The sequence below is a fragment of the Echeneis naucrates genome, chromosome 22 (assembly GCF_900963305.1).
Source record: "Echeneis naucrates chromosome 22, fEcheNa1.1, whole genome shotgun sequence".
Taxonomy (NCBI): Eukaryota; Metazoa; Chordata; class Actinopteri; order Carangiformes; family Echeneidae; genus Echeneis; species Echeneis naucrates.
This window is the reverse complement of record NC_042532.1, coordinates 15,724,493-15,743,530: the sequence shown is the minus strand read 5'-3', so window position 1 is coordinate 15,743,530 and position 19,038 is coordinate 15,724,493. Positions and strand designations below refer to the sequence as shown.

Sequence of the window (19,038 nt, the reverse complement as noted above, 5' to 3'; positions counted from 1 at the left end):
AACAAGGATGAACTACAACAATGCTGAACTAAATAAGTAAAACTATTATTTGCACATGTATGTGGATACACCAGCGACAGATAGATTACAACAAGAAATACCTGGTTTACTTTTCAAGGAAAAAAAATATGAATATTTGATGGTCAAATTAACTTTAGCTTGTTTCTTGTACATTGTAAACATTGAGCTAAACAAGAAATTGGCAAAGAAGTTATATAATTAATTAAACCAATACATCAAGAAAATTAACAATTACACTAACCAGTTTAATAACATTTAACATTTAATATATAAATGTCGCGCCTTTCATTGTTGAATTGAACCTGCTGGCTTTGCAGACGAGCTGCATTTTGTTCTGAAAAGCCAACGGGGGGCTCGTTTCCGCCTTTGTGTCCGCTAACTTTCAATGTAAACACGAGCTGCGTTTCACGCGCCCTCTGCGCTTCGTCCAATGAGAGCTACGGAAGCCGCCAAGGTTCCGTCTCCTCCGCTCGTTTCGACGACGTTCCGCTTCCTCTTCCCTGAGGTTCCTCCCCGGGCCGAGCCAAGAAGAGCGGACTCAGGGGGGCAAACACACAAGGATATCGGTCCTTGGAGAAAAAGACAGCTCTTTGTTTTTTGTTTTTTTTTTTTCTCACACCGCTGGGAGAGTTGGTGAACTCTGAAATCTGGATCTTAAACGGACCGAAAATCAGTGTTTAAAAAACAAACGAACAAACACACACACACACACAACAAAAAAACGGATCGCTGTTTCGCGAGTTGACCGGACTGAGGTTGAGTCTTTGCGGTTGACAGCAGCCGGTGAGTTTGCATCTGCTCATTCAACATTCAAGCTGACTGATTTATCTGACAGGAAACAAAGAGAATCTGAGTGAATCTGACTGAGTGGCATCTTCTGCCATGGTTGTTGTCTTCTTCTTCTTCTTCTTCTTCTTCTTCTTCTTCTTCTTCTTCTTCTTCTTCTTCTTCTTCTCTCTGTGTTTGAAGATGATAAAAATAAAACAGAAGCAGGCAGGAGATCCAGATCCAAAGAGTTAGTGGGACATGTGGTTTGTCTCCTTTTTAATTTGATCCAAAGTAATGACAGTGTGCAGGGACAGCAGCAGTGTGTACAAAACATCTGTGATAAGGCTGCTGCAGGTCACGACTTTAAAAACAGGCCTTTAAAGGTCTGACAAGGAGTTTAGAAGATGCTTTAAAGCAGAGCTGCTCAGCCAACACAGTTTTTATTGTGGATTAATGGCGAGTTTGCAGCTCATGGTTTGAAAGGGTTCACTTTCTTCATTTGGCAAAAGTAAAATCTTATTTTACTGAGAGTAGAATCAAATCACCTGCTTACTACTTCTGCTATCTGCTATTTTTTAATATATGCAAACAGGACCTTAGCTGGGAGAACACACCGATGTTGTTATAATAACTGCTGTATCGTTTCATTGTGGTTCTATTTTAAGGATGTTTCAGTCAGTAAAGGAGGATAAAAATCACTGTGTGTTGTTTTTCCTCCCCAGAACAGAATTACTGGCAACGTGAGGAGGCTTGAACCAGGAATAAAAAATGTAAAATGACTTGTCCTTTAAGCACTTAGTCAATCATCAGAAACTTAATCTGCAGCTATTTAACTTAATCAAATAATTTCGAACAATGTAACATTTGTTGCTCCGGCTATTCAGATGTGGCTTTTGTTCTGCTGCTGCGACAAAACAAGCAGTTTGAATGTGTTACTTCTTCCTCTGGAAAATTGGAGCAGTGTGAGTTTGACTGGCGAACCTCAGTGTTCCTAAAATCCTGCCTCTGGCATTGCCTGTGAATGCCACATATCAAATCAGCGTTGAACTCGGTGACTGCGATTCCTCACTCGAGGTGGTTAATACCGCAGGGAGTCTGAATCTCTGTCATTCATGTGATAGACCCTGAAAACAAACAGACTTAGGCTGGGAGTCCTGAGGCTGATTTTGTAACTGGTCCAAATGTGTTCTGACAATTGTTTGGGGCCTCGGGTTGCCAGGTTGGTGATTTTGATCCATCACAATATTGACAGAGAGGTGAGGCAGCTGTTTGAATAACAGGATAAGGTGCTCTGTGTGGGTGTGCAGCTGGCCAGTGTGTTTACGTTTCATTCCCTGCCAGGCACATAATCAGCCAAGTGACTGTGGAGGCTACGGAGCACAAACAGTACGTGTGTGTAGGGTATGCTTTTTATGAAAGAGTAGGTTGTATATATTTTACGTTTCTGTGTATCTGAATGAAAATGGATGGAAGTGGTTTGTGTGTGTCAGCTTCATCACTCCTTCCAGGAAGTCCTCCACAGAATTTCCTTTTATAGAAGCCAGATACAAAAGACTTGCCGTCCACTTCCTGTAAACACCTCGGCGGCTGTGTTTGCAACGATCTGGTTGGCGGGCCTGGTCCTGTGACCTCTTTAGGCGCTCGGGGAGTTCCAGGATGAGGAAGTGGGTTTCCCTTGACGCTGGCCAATCACAGGGAATAGAAAGTGCCCTGATACATCGGGAGCGTGGCAAATGAGGAAGAGAAATTATATAGGGCAGAGAGATGAGCCAGGCTCCGGAGCGCTGCGATGATGTCCTCTGTGAACTGAGAACAGATGAGGGATACAGCTGGCAGCTGCATGGATGTAAAATATTATGTTTGGTTACCAAGTTATGAAGAGTGTGATGGAATAACTTGGAAAAAAGAAGAGTAGAGAGGAATGTGAAGGGAAATGTGCAGCCTACAACTGCTAAGGCATCAAATTCATTTTGGCTGAAACTGTTAGACGACTCATCAGTTAGGAGATTGACAGTGATTGATTGATCATTTTGATCCATTTTAAACAACTCTCCATGAGAGGACACTGGTCAGACAGAATAAATAGTGAGAGAGTTTTTTTTCTTTCTTTTTTTTTTTTTTTTCATGTGAACAATGTTTGTTTCTTTATGTATTAACTGTATACTTCACATTGTGCAAAATCTGGCTGTATGCCGATCATCAAATGGTGCTTTTTTTCATGAATAGGGGGCAGGCAATATAATATAATATAAGATTTGATTTCCTGCTCCTTTTTGCAAATGGGAAACATAATGAGTTGAATGAATGAAATATTAGTCCCTTTGCAAAAAAAAAAGACTACATCTCATTAACCTAATCCGACTCTACTTGAAACCATAGATTGTTAATAAAAATGGATTTAGACAACAGGGCGGAAAAGTGAAGCCAATCCTGAAGATCCTCAAATGAAAGACATGACTTAAATCTTCACTTTGGCATATAAGATACCCCCAAAATGATGACAAACACTCACCAAACAGAAAGACAAAACATAATCTCTTTAGGATTTAATACTTTTTAATGTGTTTGGCTTGTGTTCATTTAAACAAAGAATCAGCTGGCAGCCAGTTAGCTTAGTATAAAGTTTCAAGGACTTTTAAGGGTAAAAGGCAAATTAATCTATTATTAATCATGTCAGTCGTAACAGGGTGTGGGCCGTTACACAAACGCAAGCATGTAGCCTGCAGTGCTGACACGTGCACCTGCCCGCTTCACTCAAACTTTTTTTATTTATTTATTTTTTTTTTTGCTGCTGTGCTCAAGAACTCAGCTCACAGCCGCATAAAAGATGTTCAAGTGCTCACAATGGAGCCCCTGTTGGAAAGGGGAGTGTGTGTTTCAGGCCAGGGAATGTGTGTATGTTTGAGACAGCCTCCCTGCATGTGTAGGAGTCTTGTGTGTGTGTGTGAGAGAGAGAGAGAGAGAGAGAGATGAACAGGAGAGCACGTCTGCTGCAGCCCTCCAGCTATTGAATTCCTACAGAGAGACAGCTTGTCTCAGCCTGGCCAGCTAGCACCAAACATGAAGTCCACACACACACACACACACACACACACACACACACACACACACACACACACATGCACACACTTTTAAAATGCACATTAAGGCTGAAGCTAGGGCTAATTTTATCCTGCCTGGGCAAGAGTACACTTGTCCCATCATGGATTTCTGAGGAATGAGGCAGCCTGCTAAGACCTGCCCTGTGGAGGGGAGGAAAGGGAGAACTGTAAGAAACCAAGCCATGAGAGTAAAGTAGATAAATGACAACTGGAGAAGGAGGTATTCACACGCAGATTTCATTGTTTACGTGGTCTTCTGTGAGGCGCAGAAGAAGCGACAAACAGGTGAGTACCTTCACAGTTTAGACAAAAAGAAACAAAACTTCTTAGAAGACATTTGGGGAATTAAGGCGAGAAAGAGGAATGTCTCAGTTTCACGGTTCAGGCTCATTTCGTTGTGGTTTTTGCAGTGAAAGGACTTTTGCCACATCACAGAATCTAAAGTTTACCAGCAACTTCAGACATGAGTGTCCGGTCATTTACACATCATTGAACAGACGCTGGATGATTTTCATCAAAGGCTCAGATTTACAGAGTAGTGAATGATTCACAAATAATTTTGGAAGGGGAATAATGACTGACTGAAGTTAGCGGTGCTGCGTCTCATGGCGTGTCTTTTTTGTGGTCTGAGATTGCAGTTACACAGGACAAAGCAGACTGTGTGAGCGTTGTTAAAGGCCTAATGTTGTGTGTATTGGCTCGGCAGGGAAAGGAACCCATGGTCAGATATTTTACAGGTAGAGTCTGAATCAATTTATTTTGTGTTTTTGTTGTTGTTGTTTTCTTTTGCTTGTCTGTTTGTTTGTTTTTAGAATGATGAGCAAGTGAGGTCAGAAGGGCTGTTAGAGGAGGAGGCTTTAAGTCAAAGGCTTACCTGCCTGAGCTAAGTTTCTCATCCAGGTTTAATACACGCTGTGTCATTGGCGGTCAGACACAGGAAGTGAGGAAACCTTTGTTTGCTTCCTGTTTCCTGTCTGTGACATCACGAAGAATGTAGGCTGCAGCTCATAGTTATTTGAACTGCTTGCTCTGCAGTATGCTGAGAGGTGCTCTTGTGGTTGATGGTTTCATTTGTGCGCGTGTCTGTATGTGTCTACTCTCTGTTTTCACCATATTTGGGTAATGGTTGAAATATAAAATGTGGAAGGTGTTCACAAATACATGTGTGAAAATGCAGTTGTGCAGTTCTGTCTCTTATTTTGTCCATCTGATTTACAAGCGAATGTAGGCTAAAGCACAGAAACACAACATCAACACAACACATATACACACACACACACACACACACACTCAAACAGAGCTCATAGCAGTCAGTCAGCTTCTTACTGAGAGTCTCTTCCCTCTCAGCCTCACTGCTTCCTTTCCTTCCTCATTCATCTGTAAGCTTGTACGAGACTCAACACGTCACTTAGCCCATTCAGCCTTATTTCCTGCTCTCAAATTCTCTGGTCCTTTGCTCCAGCACTCCGTGCTGCTCCACAAACTGGGGCCTGGATGGATTAGTTAGGCATGCGTGAGTTTTGTCTTCATTTGATGTTCAGTTTTTGTTCAGCTATTCCTCATTTTGAGCTAACGTGTCATGCTTTCACTGGCATTGTGAAATTGTGTGTGTGTGTGTGTGGGGGGGGGGGGCAGGAAGAGGTGAACGAGGGATCGAGCATACAACCCACTCCTAGACTTGGTGAAAGTCTCGGATGCGTTTAAACTTGTGCATCTCATCTCGTCTCTTCAGGTGCACTTGTGTGTAGATGTGTGACAGCAGAGTGTGTGACGACAAGCCCCCTGCCCCCCCTGTCAGGATGAGTAGCCAAGGAGGAGGAGCCAAAGACGGCCAGTCAGCCAATCACAACTCTCGGCCGCTGCCGTCTGTACCAGAGGAGAAGAAGTCCAGAAACAAGATCATCTCAATGTTTGCCTCTGAGAAAGGTGAGGAACATTCAGGACTACATATATATACATAAAGGTACCCAAACACTGACCTTTGACCTCTATCTGCAGGAGGTAGGAAGAAGGACCGGGACAAGGACAGACCTGAGATATCCTCCCCGTCAGACTTTGAACACACCATCCATGTGGGTTTTGATGCAGTCACAGGAGAGTTCACCGTAAGTATCTCACAGTGATACTTTTCTAAATCAATGTCACTTTGCCTGGTTTGGAGTTGGAGTTGGAGCAAAACAGTTAGCATGTTCAAAGCTCACCTTCTGACACCTTTTTAAAGCTCAGTGATTTCCAGCCACATTCTCAGCCTGCTCAGCGAAAAACAAGCAGCTTGTGAAAACTAATTGTTCATCCTTTGTAAATGACTTTGTTTTATCCCACTTTGTTTCTGTTGTTCTTATTATAACATTACGTAAACATATATCATTTTTCACAAGTGCTAAATATCCAGCTATGCTAACTCGGCTTGTGTTTGTCCAGGGCATGCCGGACCAGTGGGCCCGTCTTCTTCAAACCTCTAACATAAGTAAATCAGAACAGAAACAGAATCCTCAGGCCGTCCTCGACATTCTGAAGTTCTACGACTCCACCAGTGGAAAACAAAAATACCTCAGTTTTTCCGCCTCAGGTCAGTTTTCTTTCAGTCAACAGATCAATAAACGTCCACTTTTTCAGCTGTGCAGACTTTTTCTCTGGTCCTGACACTTTCTGTTGTGTTGTTTTCTCTCTCTCAGACAAAGACTCGCAGTCGGTGAGCAGCTCCTGTTGTTACTTCCACTTATTAAAAAAGCGTGACATTAACCTCGTTCAGTGACTTATTTAGATTTTATCTGTGCATATTTGTTTGTCGCAGCCAGGCAAGCAGGGTACAGCTACTTCCCCATCAGGTGGCAAGGATGGCGACGATGATGACGATGACGATACGCCACCTCCAGTTGTGGCCCCACGGCCAGAACACACAAAATCAGTGAGTAGTTGTGACAGAATTGTGATTTTTTTTTTTTTTTTCTTCCCCCCCACAATGCAAGAAAGCAGACATCAAGTAAACAATGTTGTATAAACTGTGAAACCAGTAAGTTATTTTAGACATTTAGTTGACACTCTTCTCTAGAGTGAATTTTAGTCTTTGTGACTAAAGTCAGGTGACTATAAATAGAAAAGATCATCTAAGGTCAGTTTTCTTGAACTTTTTTCTTTCCCCTGTTGTGTTAGGTATACACAAGATCAGTCATAGATCCTATCCCTGCTCCAGAGGGAGACGCCGCCTCCAAGGCAGCCGACAAACAGAAAAAGAAGGGAGGCAAAATGACTGACGAAGAGATCATGGAGAAACTAAGTATGGCCACCGCTCAGATACAAACTGAAAATGACACACTGCAGGCAGAGTCGCCTTCTATTTTTGACTCCACTAGAGCTGACTTGACTTTTTTTTTCGGGTGACTCTTAGGAACTATTGTCAGCATCGGAGATCCTAAGAAAAAATACACTCGCTATGAGAAGATCGGCCAGGGGTGAGTCAGGAGTGAGAATGGAGGCTGCTTGTCCAAACTGATTATAAGGAACATTTCAACAACGACATTGTCATTAGCATTAATGGGAAAAGGCCTCACTTTCCACCTCTCACTGTTTTTCTGCTCTCAGGGCATCTGGTACAGTTTACACAGCCATAGATGTTGCCACTGGACAAGAGGTAAGATTATTAAATCTGCTGTTTCTTAGACCAGAAAACGAAACCACCCACAGAGTTCCTTGACACACACACACACACACACGCTATAAATCTCTGGAGTCAACAGGAATTCTTTCTTGGGAAACAGGAGAAGACTTTGGCGAGATGTTTGAGGAAATACCAGAACCTCAGTTCCCACATTCAACACATTTTCTCTTGAAAATAAAGCTCTATGGAAAAAAAAAACACCTCGTTTGGAAGCTTTAAATCATCAGAACCTGAGAGTCCAAAAATTCTATGCCTATTCTTATTGCCTATTTATGGCATTTACCAGATGTTGTGTTTCACAGGTGGCCATCAAACAGATTAACCTGCAGAAGCAGCCAAAGAAAGAGCTAATTATCAACGAGATCTTGGTCATGAAGGAGCTGAAGAACCCCAACATTGTCAATTTCTTAGATAGGTAACACAGAACTAACACATACTGAGCAGACCATCACACAATACACATCTCTAATGAATCTGATCATTCAAGCTTGTGCATGTATTTTTAGTTTCCTTGTAGGAGATGAGCTTTTTGTGGTGATGGAGTATCTGGCCGGTGGCTCTCTGACCGATGTCGTGACGGAGACGTGTATGGACGAGGCTCAGATCGCCGCTGTGTGCAGAGAGGTATGACTCTTCTCAGACAGAAGAGCTTACAGAAGATACCAGTGAAGACCCATCAAAGCACTTGTGTCGCATTAAAAACGATTTCGCTGACAGGACTTGACTTTCTTCTCACACCGAGTTGTATCTCTTTGTCTTTACCAACACACCCACAGCATATGAAAATCGTTTCGCATTGTTTGCTTTTGCCACTTATGCACATCGCATTTTGCAGATACTAACCTTTCTCCCTCTCTCTGTTCAGGTCCTTCAGGCTCTAGAGTTTCTTCATGCCAACCAGGTCATCCACAGAGACATCAAGAGTGACAACGTCCTGCTGGGGATGGACGGCTCAGTCAAGCTCAGTGAGAGACACAGAGCACACGCAAACATGCACATTAAAACAGTTTTAATGTTGGACGTACACTTTTATTCTCAGCTGTGGTAAGGACCGTGAATATAATTATCTAACCCGTGTTTTTTTTTTTTTTTTCTCCTCTCTTTGCAGCTGACTTCGGTTTCTGTGCCCAGATCACTCCAGAGCAGAGCAAGCGCAGCACAATGGTGGGGACTCCATACTGGATGGCTCCAGAGGTGGTGACTAGGAAAGCCTACGGACCCAAAGTGGACATTTGGTCTTTGGGGATTATGGCCATAGAGATGGTGGAGGGAGAACCTCCATATCTCAATGAGAACCCTCTCAGGGTGAGTGTTTGCTGGGAGGAGGAAAAGGGGATATTTGATTTGGTGACTTCACATTTAAGGAAAATCTCATTTATCCAGTACAAAATGAATCATGATGACTTTAGTGATCCCCTGACTTTTCCTCTAGCACCACCATGAGGTCAAAATTTCATGTCCTCAGTTAATGGTATAACACCTGCAGTCACGACGGGCCATATTTGTCCTTGCCTTCTCATCTGTGAAGCTCTTTAAACAGCCTGTATGAAATGTGCTTTGCAAATAGAATTTCATTGATTGATTCATTGCATATCATATTTGATTATCAGGGTTACATCTTCGTAGAAATATGTAGAACATTTTTGATGTTTACTAATCTAGTTTACTAAATCCTAACTAATTAATTAATGCATTTTATTGTGTTGATCTTAGGCATTGTATTTAATTGCCACCAATGGGACTCCTGAGCTGCAGAGTCCAGAGAAGCTGTCCCCTGTCTTCAGAGCCTTCCTGTCCCGTTGTCTGGAAATGGATGTGGAGAAACGAGGATCAGGCAGAGAACTGCTACAGGTACAGCGGGCTCACAGGATCGTTCTGCACATTATGGGATTCTGTGTGACTACTTAAATAAATATGAACACCACATCGTGACAAAAGAGGGAAACCAGAGGATTTGTGACATTTTTGTTAGAAGAGCGATTCAAACGAGTCCATAACTAAAACAGCTGCAGAGTAATAACCCCAGAATAAGAGAGGTTTCTAAAGATTGATTTCAAATTTTCACTTCATTCTATGTGATGTCTGCTCTGTCTCTGTGTAGCATCCATTCCTGAAGCTGGCCAAGCCTCTGTCCAGCCTCACCCCACTAATTCTGGCAGCTAAGGAGGCCATGAGGAGCAACCGCTAACTCGCAGTCTCAGACTGCAAGACCTGATGCCAACGACATCCAAGCCAGCCAGCATTTTCGACTGGTTTACCCATGATGGTCATCAGACCCTCTGTTTGTGTGTTTTGCTGTTGTTGTTGTTGTTCATCCCTGCGTTCCTTTCCAAAGCCATATTTAACTTATCTTTGTGCCTTGGTCCAAATCACCACAAAGCCATAGTTCTCTATACGTTGCTGCCTTGTCACGTGTGCGTAGTTAACGCCGACGATGGTCCTTCTTCTATACTAACTGCAAGAACAGTGCACTATTAAGATAGGAAGGAAATTGGCATCAATCAGTGGACTGATTGATTTCTCAAAATTGTTATCTATCAAAGCTGTGACTACTTGTGACTCATTTCAAGTGTCGGACATCTATAAGCTACCACCTTTGACCTTATAATCTTCACTTTGATGACAACATTGAGAAGAAATATTGGAGGAGTTGAAATTTGACATTCATGAAAACAGTTGCCATGGAACCAGTTTATTTAAATTTTTTTTTATTAAGCTTCAAGACATTAGCGACCTTCTTTAATGTGACGAATCTTCAAATTCATGAAGTTCAATGAAACTGGTATATTTGGCCTCTGTTGCTACGGCAACACACATGCATATTGACTAGACTGGAGTCCATTAATTCTGATGTTGGCCTGGAAAAGTACAATGCACTAAGTTTGCCCTCAACTGACGGGGACAGTGTAGTCTTTGTGTCATGGAAAACCCAAACCAGTGTCCTTGTTCGACCCCATAGCTCATTCCAGGAAACGGCTGAGATACAAGTCTGTTTTCTGTACGTGAAACCTTTTTATTATTTTCCAGTGATAGTTGACAAAATGTCCAGCCTTCTGGTGGCAGTTTAGGGTGTTTTCATGCAGCAAAATGGGCACTATCATCATCTCAACGTGGACTTTATGCACCTCTGCTATCAACCTCCTCTACAAACTATGCAAACTATGAACACTGAAAAGTGCCTTGAAAGCTCGGGGTCACTGTATCTGCAACATTTCTCTCAATATGCTGCTTTGTTTGGATGCTCTGTCTCTGTCTCTGCCTTTTGCAATAGATACTTTCCTGTCAATGTGTTGGTGTGAGTCCAGCACAAATACTGTATGAACATGTCTGCTGAACTGGAGGAAAACTCTGCTTTTTCTTTTTTTTTTTTTTTTTTTTGTATATTTCATATTGGTATTACTGTATTTTTTTACAGCTTTTAAAATATATGTATATCATTGTTTTATACTTGTATCTAACACAAAAGAGGACTTTTTTTTATTTTTTAAAGCATTTTTTTTTATGTACCAGTTCATCCTCAGTTTCCCCGCAGTTGTGCAATTATGAACTTGTATTGATAAACCTGAGAAACTCAAGCCACACCAGAGCCAATCCGTATTTGAAAGTGGCTGTTTTCACTTTCTCTAAGTCACTCATGACTTTGATGTATGCCTCCTTTTATTTACAGCCGGTTCAGACAATCACAGTAAAAAGAATTATTACGCATAGCTTTAACAGACGCATGACGCAGGGAGCCCCATTCAGATGGAAGGTTGAAGTATGAGCAGATTGGAACACACGATGCAGCATTTGACCAGCGCACATTCCCCTCATTTGTGATCATATGAATGATTGGTAAATCTAAAAGGAATGCGTTATCATTCATTGTGAGAGCAACAGTTTGTGATGTTGAATGGAATACACAGTATGTAAATTATTAATAAAGGTGGACCAAAAGAGATTTGAGTGTTGGTTATTGAAGGGGCTGCGAGGGTGAATGTAGGTTGTTTATTTTGACCCCAGAGGGCAGCATTCAGGTCTATGCAGCAGAAACAGACACGTGTGTTCATCTATAGAGTATTTCACTTGAACATCTGTTTTCAAGTTTTTAAATCACTTTATAATAACTTTTTTCTTTAAAAACACAAACGTTACATCCATATAAATATTTTTCCATACTATCCACACTCAGGCTCATTCATTTGAGTGTGTGTAGCAAATGCACTCGCCAGTCTTTCCATGCGAACTGATGCAGAGATGAGAGCTGTTATCGTCCTCTATATGTTATATAATGCAAACTGTTACATGCAGTGCGATAGCATGTGTTGTATATTTTTTATATATTCACTGGCCCATCCAGGCGGGACACCTGAACACTGACAGCACAAACACCACATTGATAAACTTCCATGTCATTTTCAGTCAAAAGGGAAGTGAAACACAGATTTTCATGTGCCTGACAATCAGGTTCTAGGTTTAGTTCCCCTTTACTGCTCCAGATGGTCAATGATGCAACCCGTCCTTCCTGGCTGAGAAATAGAAACAGGCTGTTTCAGTTCAGAGACAGATCTAACATTCATTTGCAGTATTTCTCCTGCATCAGAGCTACTAATATATTGTTCATAAAACAGCACAGAACTCAAAATGCCTTATCAATGGCAGATGCAAGATTCTGTATTTCTGATATATATTCAGAACAAGATTTATCTTATGAATATATCCACTGTTAGAAAATAATGAACAACAGTCTTTCAATCAATATTTCATCATTGTCAGTACAGAGGAATAACTTTTTATTGTTGTACAATAAAAAGAGGCAGATATTATAAATACTGAATGTGTGTTATATTGTTAGTTCAGATTATAATCTGACACCTTGGTTAGGGTTGAAGACCACTTCACTACAGTCACCAGAGATCAGCGACAACACAACCTCGCAAGCATCTCTGTGTTGCCAGGGTCAGAATTTCCCCTTCAGCTGAGAAACACAACATTTTATTCAGCGCTGCACTAAAATTTCCTCCACATGAAGTTGGAACGTCAGCAGAGGACAGTGTGCACTTGCCGATGAGCACAAAGGCCTTTTGGCGGCTTTGCAAAGACAGAAAGAGCAGAGAGATGAGAAACAGAAAGTCTAAAGTTTCTCCATGAGCTGAGTGAGTTTGCATGGAAATAAAACCTGCTCTCACTCCACCTCATCTGCCCCTCTCAGTTTCATGAGGACAGGTGGGCCCACATGTGCTTTGCATGACTTTTATGCATCGCTGACAGTTACAGTCAGTCTGAACCGTTGAAAACTGCATCAGGATAACTGATGCTTGTCCTGTTGGGTTTTCTGAGGGTGAGAAGGTCTAACTTTTATCTCATATCATATATTAATATTTGGAGTGAGTGGAACTTCCCTCATATTTAGTTTTGAATCTTGACAAATTTTTAAACTATTGTATTAAAATTAAGATTTTTATTCCCATTGTCATTCAACAGTCTTTTAAAGACAATTTTCTGACCCAGACTGATTAATTGAAGTTCTGTTCATCTTGGAGGGACTTCAAATATTGGTTCTGATCTCAGATGGGACCTTCAGAAACCTGGACAGGATCCAAAACTTCTTATATACCACGCATGAACTCCAAACTCAGGAACTCTGTCTCGGATCAGAGGCAGTACATCTGATTCTCTGATTCTCATTACACTTTAGCCATCAGTGATGTTCAAGCTGAAGCTGTTGGAGATTACCGCCGTCTGGGCTTCCACAGAGATGGAGCGTTTACACAGGGCTGGAAAAAAACTTCCCTCAGTCTAACTGAAGTGAAAACGTCTGCTGCAGGAACAGAAAGTTACTGAGGAGGAAAACTGGGCCAGTGAACTAATGAACTCATATAATTCACATGAAATAAAATCAAAATTTACCGATTGAATATTAAGAAAACAGTGACGGAAATGGCAAAAGGCATTCCAGTTAATTTTAATATTTCCACTTTAAATAAAGATTATTTCTACAGTGTTGTTGAACTTTTCTGAACGTGACAGAGAAATGATCAAATCAAATCAAATCACACCAACCACAGTGGATACAAACTGATCCATAAATCCTCAGCTGCTCCGCTAATATGAATATTTTCTTCTCTTTGATGAAGATGATATTTAGTGTAAATCCAAGCGGCATTATTTCTCCTGATGTTTGTCCCTCGTTGCCTTCAGTCTGTGGAGAGCAGAGAGATCATTTCCATAGAGAGGAGGCTTTGCATCGTCAGCTGATCCTCCAGTGAAGTGAGAAGGTTTATAGTCCTGTGAGTTCAACACTGCAGGACTCAGATCTGTCAGTCAACACAGCAGAAAGCACAACCACCATGACTCTCATCACCATCCTCATCTGGACGCTGGCCTGCTGCTGTTTTCCAGGTTCATTCACTCAGCAACATTTCAGACATGATGTGCTGCCTTTTCTCTTCGTTTCTTTCTGCTGATAAATGACACATTTGTTTTTATGTGCAGGATGCAGCGGTCAGGTGACTGTGACTCAGCCTTCAGTAGAGACAGCCAGTCCAGGATCCACCGTCACTCTGACCTGTAAAACCAGCCGGAATGTTTATAATGATGGTGATGATGATTTTATGTTCTGGTACCAACAGAAAACTGGACAGTCTCCAAAGCTCCTGATAAGATATGTAAACCAACGTGTATCAGGAACACCAGCTCGGTTTAGTGGCAGTGGAAGCCGCTCTGACTTCAGTTTGACCATCAGTGGAGTTCAGACTGAAGATGCAGCAGTTTATTACTGTCAGAGTTATCATGAGATAAATAGTGCTGCTGTGTTCACACAGTGATTTGTAGTCGTACAAAAACCTCCCTCAGCCAGATGCAGAGACACTGAGCTGTTAGAGCAGGAAGAGACTCTGACACAGACCGCTGAACACAGAGCTGACAGTAAACCCACCAAGCACCAAATACTGATTCACATATGAATATACATTAAAGAGATTTTATATTTATTGATTTTCACAACAGGATAAGTGTGTATCACATCATATGAAGCTCATTTCCTACAAACAGTCGAGTCAATAGAAGTTTTTGTGTCATTTAAAAAAACAAAACATTTCACATTTTCAGGAATAAACTTCAAACAAGGACCTAAAATTATTTTTTTCTCTCTTTTCTTTTCTTTGCTTATTAGAAATAATTTAAACTTATTTGGGCTCATGTCAGTGTCTGCTGAAGGTACAGAGAGTTAGTGAGCAGGAAAACTGGTCCAGTGAACAAAACACAGGAGTCATCAAGAAGAACCACAATGAATCTAAACACAACTGAAACTCATCAACTCCTTTCCATTTACACTTTATTCTTATCGTCTTCTCATTGGATGAAGTCAAAATCTAAATAAAAAGACACTAACAGAAAGAAGAGTGAGTGTTCCCAATTTATTTCAACATTTTAAAGGTTCAAAAGTTCATTCATAATTTTCTTTATTGTAGATTGAAAATGTCAGAAAGTAAATTTAAACTGTTTCCTGTTCTGGTCATATATTAACAGGTATGGTACTGAACTGATGATGGATTTATTTTTCATATTTGAAAAAAAAAAACAAAAACACTAAGACACCAACTCATAGTAAAACACTCTTTTATTTGATGATGAGTAAATGATTCTAACATATTTCTAATGAAACCAGGTTTTCTTTAACCAAATAAGAGTCTGTTTCATTCTAACAGTAAATCAACTTTAAGCAGAAGGGCAGAAGCAGGCTGAAACAGTGAGCAGAGATCTGTAAAAGCAGCAGAAATGTGTGGCGAGAAGAGATGAGCAGCTTCACGAAGATCTCCGTCAAAGAAGCAGCATCGTCTCCAGACAGGAAGTGATGCTGAAGCTCTACTCGGAGCAGCGGTCAGGCTCCAGGGTTTGAGTGACAGGACTGTGTCCATTCAGAATGGCCTCACAGCTCACTGAGCCCGCCTTCCTCCACTGGTCTTCAGAGAGGCTCAGGGTGCTGCTCCACCTGTAGCGGCCGTCGCTCCCCAGGACCTCGGGGCTATTTGACACCCCCGAGGAGCTGCTGCTGCCCCCCACCTTCCAGCCCAGCCTCCAGGCTGAGGGGAAGCCCCCGTTGGCCAGACACACCAGAGTAGCATCACCCTGCTGCAGCTTCTCTCTGGAGGGGGGGAAGACGGTCAGGATGGGCCGCACCACCCCCACTGGAGGAGAGAGAGGTGGAGGAAAGATAAAGGAAGGAGAATGAAGGCTTGTTGATAAAGAAAGCAGACGTACTGCTCATTTACTGCACTGATCAAATGAAACACAACAACATCTCATAAATCACTCAGCATCAGACACACCATTCAAGAGTCAGAGCAACTGAAACAAACTGGACTGATGAAGATAGTTTAAAGTGACCGAGCTGAAACTCTGATGAGAAAACAGTTCCAACCTTATTCATCTGTCTCTTTCACTTCCTTTTCTCTACGTGTAAAAGGAATGAACCGTGAACACAGAGCCGAGCCGCTTTTACACATAAAATATATTTATGTCATGTTGTTTTTCAAAGTGAAGCGAAAATCTCATTTCAACGGTTTTGTTTTAAATCTAAAATTTACGTTTCGAAACATTTTGAGGCAGAAAATAGTTCATCAGACTGAGATCAGCTTTTCTGTATAACACAACTTTTACAAAAACAAAAATGATCAACATTTGAGAACTGAGCTGAATCACAATGGACTTCAAAATGTTAAATAAACTTAAAAAAGATAAAACTTTAGCAAAATGAAAATCACTGGTACTTACAGTCCATGATGAGTTTGGTTCCTCCACCAAAAGTCCTCCACAGTGATACAAACTCATTAAGCGGCCGTACAAAAACCTCCTGCACTGTGAACAATCATCTATCCACTGAAAACAATCTCTGCTTGTTCTGATAACACAGAAAAATATCTACTTTTCACATCTACACAGTTTGTTTCATGATATGAACTGAAATGATTTGAAACATGAAGATTATTTCTTCAGTTTTCTTGAACTTTTCTAAACCTGACAGAGAAACGATCACAGTCTCCTTGTAACAAAGTCACATTTTCCACACTTTAATAGCAGCTGATAAATGGTTGAATGAACATGTTGTTTTTTAATGTTAATGATTCATTTTAAGAGTCATTCAAATAAAAATAATAATCTACGTTGAACTCGACAAACAGACAACAAACAGACACATCACACCAACCACAGAGGACACAAACTGATCCTTAAATCCTCAGCTGCTCCGCTAATATGAATATTTTCTTCTCTCTGATGAAGATGATATTTAGTGTAAATCCAAGCAGCATTATTTCTCCTGATGTTTGTCCCTCGTTGCCTTCAGTCTGTGGAGAGCAGAGAGATCATTTCCATAGAGAGGAGGCTTTGCATCGTCAGCTGATCCTCCAGTGAAGTGAGAAGGTTTATAGTCCTGTGAGTTCAACACTGCAGGACTCAGATCTGTCAGTCAACACAGCAGAAAGCACAACCACCATGACTCTCATCACCATCCTCATCTGGACGCTGGCCTGCTGCTGTTTTCCAGGTTCATTCACTCAGCAACATTTCAGACATGATGTGCTGCCTTTTCTCTTTGTTTCTTTCTGCTGATCAATGACACATTTGTTTTTGTGTGCAGGATGCAGCGGTCAGGTGACTGTGACTCAGCCTTCAGTAGAGACAGCCAGTCCAGGATCCACCGTCACTCTGACCTGTAAAACCAGTGAGGATGTTTATAATGATGGTGATGATTACATGTTCTGGTACCAACAAAAATCTGGACAGTCTCCAAAGCTCCTGATCACATATGTAAACCAACGTGTATCAGGAACACCAGCTCGGTTTAGTGGCAGTGGAAGCGGCTCTGACTTCAGTTTGACCATCAGTGGAGTTCAGACTGAAGATGCTGCAGTTTATCACTGTCAGAGCTTACATGAGATAAATGATGATGATGTGTTCACACAGTGATTTGTAGTCGTACAAAAACCTCCCTCAGCCAGATGCAGAGACACTGAGCTGTTAGAGCAGGAAGAGACTCTGACACAGACCGCTGAACACAGAGCTGACAGTAAACCCACCAAGCACTAACTAATGCATTTCATTTGTCCCAAACAGCCACTACTTTTCCTTCCTTACATAATTTATTCGGTCCTTAAGCAGATTATGATCTGAATGCATTCTGATTCTTCCTGTTTTAAACACTTCCAATAATGTACAAGACGACTCAGGATGAAAAAAAAAAATTTTGTAACTCCATTTAATCTTCTTTCTTTTTCCTTTTGAGTTCAGCGTTGATGCAGCTGTCCAGCAGGGAGCAACACACACACACAGACGCACACACGTTCACACACACGTTCTCATTTTGGAGCAGTTAGACAGAGAAATGTTGACAATGAAAAGAAAAATAGTAAAGACAAATAAACTTAAAATGCCCCTCAGTGAAACCATTCGATGTTCTAATTCAATTCTGATCCTTTCATATTTTCTACTCTTCTACAAAGATGATATTTAGTAGAACTCCAAGCAGCATTTCTCCTGATGTTCTCCCACGTTGCCTTCAGTCAGAGGAGCTAGAGGTAGAATGTTTTAGTTAACATTTTATCATTTAGCCGAACAACATCTCAGCTTTGATTGAATGAGACTATTGTGAATTTGCAGAAGAACTCTTTTATGTTCCATTACATTCCTTTTTCCACTAAACCCACTAAAACTACTCATGGTTGCGTTTAGGTTTGTTACCTATCTGGCTAAAATGATGCCCAGCTAGTCAGGCAAATGAAACAGGTCACAAAGGCACAAATGTTTCTGAAAATGTTCCCTATTTGTACCGTTGCATTGTTCAAGGTGGGGATTTAATGTTATTGGATTGGTTACAGGTGACGTAGGCACAGCCACTGTAAGACTGGACGGAGTCAAGTTTGGATCTGATCCCAGGTCAGCATGGACACTGACGTCAACAGCCGTAGGGCAAGTACGGAATTAACAACCAAACAGCCGCCCGGAATAGACAAAGGACTTGGACGTCCGATAACAATGTCATGCCATGATTTCTGTTCGCAGGGTTGTTTTTTGTTGCCGCAGTTTTTCCATCTTATACGGTCATATCCATAAACCTAATTCTAAACTTTTACAGATGTAATTATAATTACAGGGAGATGCTTGTCTGCAAGTTACATTCCCATCAACATTTTTGATGGGAATCAACCAAATCAAACAGATTTGACACCTTTACTTACACACAATGAAATATAAGCTCCACCATCTCTGTCTGTCCGTGAACGAGTCATCAGTCATGCAGTGTCAGTCTGTGCCTTATTCATGCAGGGCCTGAGTCGTTTCGGTGCATCTTTTGTACGTTCCCTGAACAAGTATGACTTGACGGAGAAGATGCCTAACCTTGTCCTCATGAGGGTTAACTCACAAAGGCCAAAGCTCAAGCATCTGTTTTGTGAATGGGATGACAAAGAGGCCGGTAGTAATAACTCATTATGGGCTATGAACGTAGGAGCT

The 19,038-nt window shown here is 41.4% G+C and overlaps 1 protein-coding gene and 1 gene segment (V, D, J or C); one reads left to right on the top strand and one right to left on the bottom strand.

The window, feature by feature from the left end:
- The first annotated feature begins 648 nt into the window (after positions 1–648).
- Positions 649–11,482, top strand: LOC115036397 (serine/threonine-protein kinase PAK 2-like). Its single transcript, XM_029494577.1, has 15 exons — positions 649–804; positions 5,623–5,816; positions 5,889–5,995; positions 6,312–6,459; positions 6,566–6,582; positions 6,685–6,798; positions 7,044–7,167; positions 7,279–7,342; positions 7,473–7,521; positions 7,851–7,963; positions 8,055–8,172; positions 8,414–8,513; positions 8,657–8,853; positions 9,262–9,399; positions 9,650–11,482. Exons 2-15 carry the CDS (start codon positions 5,639–5,641, stop codon positions 9,734–9,736), a joined length of 1,554 nt encoding a protein of 517 aa, XP_029350437.1. The 5' UTR covers positions 649–804; positions 5,623–5,638; the 3' UTR covers positions 9,737–11,482.
- Positions 11,483–15,143: 3,661 nt separating this feature from the next.
- LOC115036431 (immunoglobulin lambda constant 6-like) lies at positions 15,144–17,138 on the bottom strand. The segment is given in 2 exon segments: positions 15,144–15,716; positions 16,303–17,138. Coding segments are annotated over 2 exon segments (330 nt in total).
- Positions 17,139–19,038: the final 1,900 nt, after the last annotated feature.

What these genes read in the sequence shown, in the direction of transcription:
- LOC115036397 (XM_029494577.1), top strand. Translation starts at nt 5,639, where the DNA reads ATGTGTGACAGCAGAGTGTGTGACGACAAGCCCCCTGCCCCCCCTGTC. An exon ending in GGACGGCTCAGTCAAGCTCA is followed by an intron (nt 8,514 to 8,656) that starts GTGAGAGACACA and finishes CTCTCTTTGCAG; the next exon opens with CTGACTTCGGTTTCTGTGCC. An exon ending in TCAATGAGAACCCTCTCAGG is followed by an intron (nt 8,854 to 9,261) that starts GTGAGTGTTTGC and finishes TGTTGATCTTAG; the next exon opens with GCATTGTATTTAATTGCCAC.